At 47.5% G+C, this 9,561-nt stretch overlaps 1 protein-coding gene across 4 annotated transcripts in view; it reads right to left on the bottom strand.

Annotated features, from left to right (window-relative positions):
• The window catches only part of FGF13 (fibroblast growth factor 13), a 468,684-nt gene that overhangs the window by 457,347 nt on the left and 1,776 nt on the right, over positions 1-9,561 (bottom strand). For all 4 annotated transcript variants that reach the window (XM_034649591.1, XM_011226386.3, XM_011226385.3 and 1 more), the window contains exon 2: positions 9,199-9,411. In XM_034649591.1, the coding sequence (XP_034505482.1) occupies positions 9,199-9,247 (49 nt within the window). In that variant the 5' untranslated portion in view covers positions 9,248-9,411. The remainder of the gene's footprint in view (positions 1-9,198; positions 9,412-9,561) is intronic.

The following is a 9,561-nucleotide window of genomic DNA, read 5'->3' on the forward strand; positions in this document are numbered from 1 at the left end:
TTCGGCCGGCCGGCCGGGCCGGGGGCATCCGGGCGAGCGGGCAAAGCCGTCCGCTGCCCGTCGCCGCCGCCGCCGCCGCCTGGAAGGAGCTTTGTCATGCCCGGCGCCGAGCAGCGCTTCGCCAAGTTTCACCTTCGGTGACACAACTTTTCCGTGTTTCTTTTTTAGGCAGCCGCCACATCACGAGGCTAATGAGCACACGGAGGTTTGTAATAAACCGGCCTGCCAGAGCCACGGCGGCTGACGGACGCTGGTAACCAGAACGTTCAGCGGTCCCGTCCGGTTCCCAGCTAGGAAGAAAACAAATACTCCCTGGACTGACAGCATCGAGGAGCGTCGGGCCCCGTCTCCACGCGGACGGCTCACATCGTCCTCAGCGCTCTCAAAACCACGCGCAAACCCGAGCTCTTGGAAGTCTTAATGTTCAAAACCACTCCCCCCCCAAGGGGAGAGGCAGCCATACACACAGAGAATCAAAGTCAAAGACAAAATAAGCAGGTCAATTCATAATACTTTCAAAGTCATGCTTGAAAGAAGATTCTGAAAATATCTCTAGGCATATTCAGGAACGGCACTCAGCCTGCCTCCTTTAGGTTGTTTACTTCTACTTTTAACAGCAAGCTAAATATTTTAAGAACTCTATCTGTTTACTAACCCCTGGTTCAAGAGCAGTAGAAATGCTACCTCCATAATTTGGAGGGATTTTTGAGAACTGGGTTTCGTGTTTGTTATTAAACTTACCTATAACCATGCAATACACCCATCACTGTTAATTACAGCAGTTAAACATAGGTTCTGCAGCAGAGAACTTCATGATTCCTAACTTTGAGAACTATAATTAATATCCTTGTTCAAGGCTGTGTCTCCATTAACAAGATATATTTTTGGAAATATTATCTAACGGAAGGCAGCAGAAATAGTAAAAATAAATAAATAAAGCTCACACTTTTTTATTTTTCCATTTAAAATGAGTTCTATAATAAGTAGTGAAAAGCCTCTTCCACGGGGCTACACTTTAATGGGTGGATTTCTTCACTCAAGTTAATATAGCTATCAAGGGAGAAAATGCAGAAATGAGAATTCTCCACTGAGCCCAATATACCCTAAGGAACCCCATTCAGCTAATGAAACCACTGACATCTCTTGACAAGAAAAGGAGGGGGGAGAAAAGGAGAGAGGGAGCTCTAGAGAGGGAGGGAGAGAGAATGGGGTACGGTTGAGAAAGAGAAGGAAATGAGACAGATGATTCTGATGAGAGGCAGACTGAAAGCATATGCCATGTAATAAGGGGAAAAACAAACAATTGGGAGTTTTACCCAGCAGTGAATTAAGAGGAAGTGTAATCTTTAGAACACAGGTGAAACAAATTCCCAGACACAGTTCTGGAGAAAAGCACCATTATTTTCAAACTGACAGATGCTTAAACCTTACAAGTCACAGTCATGGCCAATTGAGGGAAGATACACAACGAAAAGTAAAAAGTCAGAAATGTCCAAGGCCAAAGGGAAAGGAAGGGCAAACGTAAAGTAGGACTGAGTTTCTTTCACTTCCATACACCCAGGCCCAGCACAGTGCCCGGCTGGGAAGAGCCACTCAAATGTTCAGAGATTCATTCAGCTGCACGAGGACCATAGCCCTGGAGCAGTCATGCATGTATGCACAGGCACACGCTTCCTAACCATGTCCACACTGGCAAAAAGGAAATAATTTTGTCTTTGTGCAAACCGAGATTAGATAAAGAATCCCTTGTGTTGCCTAGGGAGCCACAATGACACAGTGGTTAAGAGGTGGATTTGAGGGGCACCTGGGTGGCTCAGGTGGTTAAGTGTCTGACTTGATTTTGGCTCAGGTCATTCACAATCTCAGGCTCCTCACTGGGCGTGGAGGCTGCTTAAGAATCTCTCGCCCTCTGCCCCGCCCCCCCTAAAAAAAGAGGTGGATTTGAAGTCAGTCAAACTTGGTTCAAACCCTCACTCCACCGTCTTGCTAGGTGTGTGACCTCAGACTGGCCTTAGTCTCTGAGACTCAGTTTTTTCATCTGTCAAATGGGAATAATAATAGTATGTATATCTATCCTTGATAGACTGTTAGGAGGATTTCAGGTGATAGTTCATGTCAAATCCCTTAATGCTTAGAAAAAACTATTAAGACCCTAACCAAAATTACTTCTTCAACCAACCTAGATGCCAGAAAGTCAACCAGACATTACTTCCTTTGGGTTCAAGTTTGGCCTCCGGCAATCCTTAGGTAAAATGTAAATACCCCCAGGCATCTATCAGATTAAACCAAAGTGAAAGGGTGCAGAGCCATTCTGTGAAACACAACTTTCCAGATATGACGACAAACTGGAAATGAACATAGCACAGGACCAATGAGTTTTGGTACATGCATTCCACAATCATGCATTAATTATAACAATGCCTATCACTGTGCTAGGTACAACCCACTATCTACGTGACCTCAGAACACTACATTCCATCTGTAAGCTTCAATTTTCTCATCTCTAAAGCCCGTAAACACTAATCACTACTTTATTTGGCTGTCAGGAAGATTAAACAAAATATATGTAAAAATAATATATGCCTACTAAATAAGTACTCAATAATTTAGAAGCTACTATACTAATGATAACTATGATTATTGTCATTGTTATTAAATGATGATCAAACATACCTCTGCTTAAAGGAATTCCTTACCTTGCCGAGCACATTCAACAAATACTCCTTATGGGCCTACCAAGTACAACAGCCTGTTGAGTGCCCTAGTGTGTGTGTGTGTGTGTGTGTGTGTGTGTGTGTGTAAGGGGGGGCTCCCCAAGAAACCAGAGAAAGGGTGTTAAGAAAGGAAGCTTCCTGAAAGGAGAGGTGACTAAGTGTCACAAATGAATGCTACATATTGCATAATTCCATTGATATTAAATCCACTAATAGGCAAAACTAAAATATGATGACAAAAATCAAAACAGAACTGCCTCTGAAGAGGCAATGACAAAAAAGGAACATGAGAGAACTCCCTGGGGTGATGAAAATATTCTATAACTTGATTTTGATACTGATTACATGGGTGTAAACATTTGTCAAAATTAATCAAGACGCACACTTAAGATTTGTGTAAGTTACTATGTATAATCTTCAATTACACAAAAGGAAATTGGGTTTCTACTATTTTTTTTAATTAACTATTTTCGGGGTGCCTGGGTGGCTCAGTCGGTGAAGTTCTGCCTTCGGCTCAGGTCGTGACCCCAGGGTCCTGGGATCGAGCAGCAAGGAGACTGCTGCTCCCTCTCCCCCTTGCTGCTCACCTCCCCCCCCCACCTTGTGCTCTCTCAAATAAATAAATAAATAAAATCTTTCAAAGAATTAACTATTTTCTAATTTGGCCTCTGATCAGGCCTGCCTTTCACCAGAAGATTTTTCTTTCTTCCTTCCCAGGCCCTCCTGACAGGATCCAGAAAGAACAGAAATGTACACTTGAGAATTCCTTTAGGCCAAAGAGTGACTGTCCAAACCGAACTGAGGTCTCTGCAAAAGGGTGAGAGCAGGCCGGCCAAGCAAGCAACCCAGCTCGTCCCAGCCCTACTGCACCTCCCAGAATATCAACCCAAACCTTACACCAACTGAAGCCAAGGGTGCTGCCAGAGTTTAAAAGAATCAACAAGGACACCTACTACCCTCTGCCCCTTGCCCCTGGAGAAGGTCATTAACCAGTGACTCTAAGACCATTTCCATCTGAAAATCAATGCTAAAAGTAATTTCAAAGGACAGAGGCATGAATAGGGCACTGAGGACTGCCTTTACTTACAGTAATCTCAACACACAGTAATTGTAATTTGAGCTTACGGTCTCTCTCGCAAACCCACATTCTTAATAAACTAGACCCCATTTCCATCGTGCCCCAAGAACCAAGAATTTATCTCTTTTCTCATACGAAACTCCCATTTTCAGGGTTAATACCCTGGAAAACACTGCTTTAGAGAAAAAATAAATGGCCTCCAATTCAAGGAGAAATTAGACCTGCAGCCTGGAGTAGTGGTCATAATGATCACTATATACTATTTCACCTTCTCCAGGAAATGAATGCATTTACCCAGAAATCCACATCCCTAATGAATGTTTCATCATGATATGGCATTCACCAAAGTGACAAAAATGCCACAGTAAAAAAGTGTCAGAAATCTGATTCAAGTGAGTTTGTCGAACCAGCATATCACAAACGTGTAAGCTACTGTTCGAGTTGGAGAGGATCAGGATGAATCATGTTTCCCAGTACAATGAACCTGAAGTCCACTCCTCAGCTCATGCTGAGAAATCCCGAGGCTAATGTTTCTTCTGGAAAGGCAAACAGAAATTGATGACTGCAGAAATGATTTAGGCGGACATTTGTCTTCTCCACTAAATGCTAAAACCATAGTATGTGCCTAATCCTTACATTTCAAGAGCGTGTTAAGCTTGGCAAGGTAAGAGACATGTGGGATCCCCTCCACCCGCAGTATTTTAATTCATGGGGATTTTTCTCGTTGAATTGCTTAATCGTGGCAATTATTTCCTATTCCTTTCAAATTTCTCAACTCCAAAAATATAAGCCATAATGAAGCAGACACTAGAAAGCCTTTTTATTGGATATATTTGAAGAGCTGCAGCACATTCTGGTTGTTCTGTGTTGATTGTAATTCCCAGAATGAGGAGTTGATTTGAACATAAAACAGCACAGCTGCAAAGAGACCTGGAATGTTAACAGTTTCCTCTCCCCACTCACTGCCTCACAACTCAGCCCTCCAGCTTACCACCCCAACCCTGATCCCCATTCCCTCCCCCATTCCGATCCTGTTTTCAGGGCCACCACACATTTCCCTGCCCTAGGTGTGGACCTCAGCCCTTTCCCCCTTCACCCCACAGCTGACTTTCTGCTTCTCGCCCTGGCCCCAAGCCCAGGTCCATTCCCACTCCAACCTCCGCGGATGCGCCCGAAGCCCCTTTAACGATTTGAACTCTACCAGAAAGAGACTTTGAGGAAGGAACACTCAGTAAGAAGATTCAGCACCCCAACCCATGTCCCAACGTGCTCCTCCTTCTTCTCCCTTCAGCCCCCGCCAATAAGGAAGCTGCACACCGCTAGAAATCATAATGAAGAGGACTGGGGGGCACTGTGCACCCCTCTTCTGCACCTATCCCCCAGAACAGACCCACATTTCTGCTTCGCCATCTCTCTGGCCACACACCCTCACCGAGGCGCTGATCACTGTCCTCAGCATAGAAGACAACACGGGGTTTATGACACCATAAAACCACTGGTCCACTATGATTTATCCACAAGGTGAGAAAACAAGTCCCTACATGAGTAATAGGTAGATTACGACTGTTAGATTTTAGTAAGAAGTCACCAACGTCATGATTTCTTGTGGGTGAAATACCTCTAAACACCTGCTTTGCCTGGCCCAAATCCGAGAAAGCCACTTGACGGGAGCTATTACAGTCATCTGCCAAGACCAAGATGATCTTTTGGAATGGCATTCGGGGGTTCAATACTTGATATCCTGGCGGCCTGACCACAATGCCCTGTGCTTAGGTATAGTTAGAGAGGCTATTGGGAACGGTCAGGAAGGCAGCAGAAAATGAGCCGGACCCATAAATGCCCACTGGCACCACAAGCCATTACAGCAACAGCTGTGCAAGTGGATGGCTTCTTGGACTATGTGTGGCATCGTCCTCCATCACCAGCAGCCAGCGGAAGGCCAGCCTGATGCTATTACAGACGGTCTCACCAAGAGAACCCACAGCCCACGTCACAGGGCCCTGAAACTTGCCTGGCTGAGGTGGCTTTCCATAAGCCCAACAGGAAAAGGTGGTTGAAAACACATACCCAACTCCAAACAGGTTTGACATCGAGACCTGGCTAGCACTTTTACTCAATCCAGGGATGATTTGGTTGTATCTAGAGCAGGCTACACGTTCTCCGAATGTCACATAACACAGTTGCCGTAAACCAGATGCAGCCGTAACGGAGTGCTTTTCCAACAGAGAATTGCCCAGAAGATTTTATGTGACAAGGTAGAGAAGAGTAAGTCTAAATCTAAGTGAATACCGACTTGAACAAACAAATGTTATGCTTTCTTTTTCCCTGAAATGGAAATAGGTCCTCCTGTTCAGAAGCTGAGTGCTGTTAACTGTATACGTATCTGCCAAACTAAAAGTTTATGTAAAGCCCAAAGAAATGCACAAAAGCTGATTTGCTACACAGGAGGTCATTTTCAGTTTCAAACGAATCCAGACCCCCCCCCCCGCAAAGAGGACAGACTATCTCATCGGGCTACGTTATTGAAAAGATTATCAAAAAGATCATTGCCCATCACTGAGACTGGTCTTAACCTCAATGAGTTGAAGAAAACGTCATTTAAAGACGATCGGCAATTTGTGTGTCTGAAAGCCATATTTTCATTCACCAGCATGAAATAACTTACTGATTACCTACTATCCGTTCTTTAAAAACTCTAGAAATACTACACTCTATTATAATAATCTTCCAGGCTGTGGGCATGAACCCCAGATGATGGGGTGGGAGGCTGCATTTAAATGAACGCTAGGCTCTGAAAACAGATTATGAAATTCATTCAAATAATTGACTTGATTCAATCATTGTCACACTGTTGTTCAAAATCAAATGTGTATATATTCGAAGTATCTATTAAATTTTCAATCCTATATCTTGCCATGTTGCAAAAAGTGTGCTCATGAGTCCCTTAAACATAAAAAAAAATTCAAAAAATGACCCATACATAGGAAATTTGTAAAATAACCAAACCTCTTCATGAATATGCTCAGAAAACTTTATTGGTTAAAATAGAAATAGATCTGAGATCTTTCATCTCTAACATAAGAAGTAGTCTTTAAAATTTGGTCACATAAGGCTTTTAAAATGCTTGAAAGGAGAAAAAGCTAACTATTACGCATTGACTATTTTCAAATGCTCTAAATTCAACAGCCAACAGAGGCAGAAATGGAACTCCCGCTCTCGGCAGCCATAAGATTCCCATCTCCTGGGGAAAGTAAACTCCCTTCTTAAAAGTTGTCTTATAAAATTACTTTAATTTCTTCTAATTACAACCATAATTCCAAATGCTAATTATATAATTCCTACAGAGAGGTATTCGGTTTCAAATATGGTGAGTCAACGTGAGAAAATGTTATGACATATGCCTAGTAAAAATTTTTATTATTGAGTTACAGAAACCTGTCCTAATGTTTCCACACTTGTTACTCCAATGTGGCCAATTGCAAATTATATTCCTAAAACAGTAACTAACTTTCCATGAATGAATTTGGATTCAGGGCCCTCCCAAAGGTAGCCTGAAATAAACCTTAGGTAACCACCTGCTGGAAATCAGGAACCAAAGTTCCAGAAACAAACCAGATTCAGAAGGGGAATCACTGGCCTTGATCAGTCTGGTGCTACAATCTCCCGCTGCAGTTACCTCTCTGGGCCCTCATGGCAAAACAAGACCTTTTAATGAATCTGAAGTCATTTTCTCTTAAACATATTGTTTAAGACAAACTATGATTAGGAAAGCTCAGGAAATGCACACCCAGAGCTCTATTTTCTAAGTGACTGTTTCAATTCATCTGCGTACCTCAAACAGCCAGCACCTTTGAGTGGGTCAGAAGGGGCTGACCCTAGCCTTGAACCAGGCCTGTGGCAACACTGACCCTTAGAACAATAGATCTATACACGCCCCCCCCCCAACTTGCGGGCCTTTCCTCAACGCTTTGCCTAATTGGAAGAGATCGACTCCATTTAGAAACAAGGATAAAGGCCCTGAGCTGAAGACTTTGACAACTTTCAGCGGGGGAGGGCTGGTGCTGCCCTAGAATCTCCCGGGGAAAGCAAGCTCTGAGATGGGGGGAGGCGAGAAGGAGGAGATGAGAAAAAGGAATAGGGACAAGAGTGGGAGGGAAGGGGGCCCCAGGGTGCAGGGAGGAATTAGGGCCCCGTGAACGAATGCTGGGGCTCCCTCCCTGCAGCCCCACTTCTGCAGCGTGGATTCGGTGGGTCGCGGCGGTTCAGAGCGTCTGGAGCCCTCAGAATGGGTCCAGCCCACTCCAGCGTCTGCTCTGTAGCCATTCCGGACACTTGCATCTAAGGCACCCGCCTTTCCCAACTGCTCTTACCACACCCCTCTCTGCGCCTCTCCCTGCACCTGGCTTTCCCAAGGATGCTTGTCTCCGGTTTACATTCTGGAGCTAAGCTGGGTCCATAGCAAGGCAAAGGCTAGTGCTGGCGGGGGTCAGGAGGACCCCCCCTTTCCTTCTTCTGAGTTCTCCCCGGTGTGAGCCCTGCTCTGCTGCGCCTCCCAAGCCCGCCTGTGGGAGGCCCCAGGCCGAGATGCACACTCCGGGGGACTGGCGGCCAGGCGCCCCGGGCCAGGTGGCTGAACCTCAGAGAGCGGAGGGAGGGGACTCTCCCCTCCCGCGGAAGCCCGCTACCGCTGGGCACTAGTGGCAAGGAGACAACAGCCTTTGTTCTCCCGGGGCTTGGCGAGGCTGCGCTGCCGAGGCGCAGCGCGGGCGGCGCCAGGGCACCGGGATTGCTCACTTTTGCACGCGGTGCGTCCAAGGTTGCAAGCTCCAGCCTTTTGGGGAGGGGGTAGAGAGTTGGGGAGCAGGGGGTGTGAGGGGAAAAGGAGCGTGGGGGGAGGGGTTTTGCGTCTCGGCCAGGCTCTTTGTTTGCATTGGGGGCGGGGAGAGGGGGTTGAAGGTGGCATCCAGCTTGGGTTTCTGAGAGTGGGGCAGATTCCTGAGTATGTCACCATGTTGCACCCGCGCAGCACACATATGCACACTCGCGCACACGCACACACATGCACTCACACAGATAGGCGGCCGGCCGGTAGCAGGCAGCGCTGTTCCCGGCGCTCCCGGCTGCAGCAGCTCCGGTCGCCCGCAGCGCCACCACGGTGCGTCCAGAGGGGGAGTGGAAGAGGCTGGAGGCACTCGCGGGGCGACAATTCCACGAGGAAGGAGGGAAAGTGGTGCAACCCCAGGCCCCGGAGCGGCCCGGCCCCCCCTTTCTCGCCCGGGGTCGCAGAGGTCACGGGCAGCTTAGGCTCGGGCAGGGAGGCAGGGAGCCGCCAAAAGGCGGCGCGCACGCGAGGGGGCGAGGGAAACCAAGGGAAGGGAAGCCGGCGGACCGGGCGGGCGGGCTTACCCTTAGAAGCATCTTTCTCCTCTTTGGGCTTGGTCACCTTTCCACTCATAGATCCCAGCTTGCTTGACAAGGGTCGTCCAGGAGACGGGAGTCCTCGCCGAGCGGGCCGGACTTCGGAGAGTGCTTAGGGCGGTAAGTCGCGACCGCGAGCTCCCCTCGGTGTGGCTCGGGGCGGAATCCGCTTTTCCCCACCGCTGCCGCCGCCGCCGCTGCCTACGAGAGAGTGGGGAGGAAAGGAGAGGGGTGAAGGAGGAGCCGCCGCCGCCGCCGCGAGCCCGAGCGGCCGGCCGCGGGAGGAGCCGCTCGCCTTGCTCAAGAAGTGAAGAGACAAAGCGGCGCGGCGCTCCCTCCGCGCCGCGCCCG

The sequence above is a fragment of the Ailuropoda melanoleuca genome, chromosome X (genome assembly GCF_002007445.2).
Source record: "Ailuropoda melanoleuca isolate Jingjing chromosome X, ASM200744v2, whole genome shotgun sequence".
NCBI lineage: Eukaryota > Metazoa > Chordata > Mammalia > Carnivora > Ursidae > Ailuropoda > Ailuropoda melanoleuca.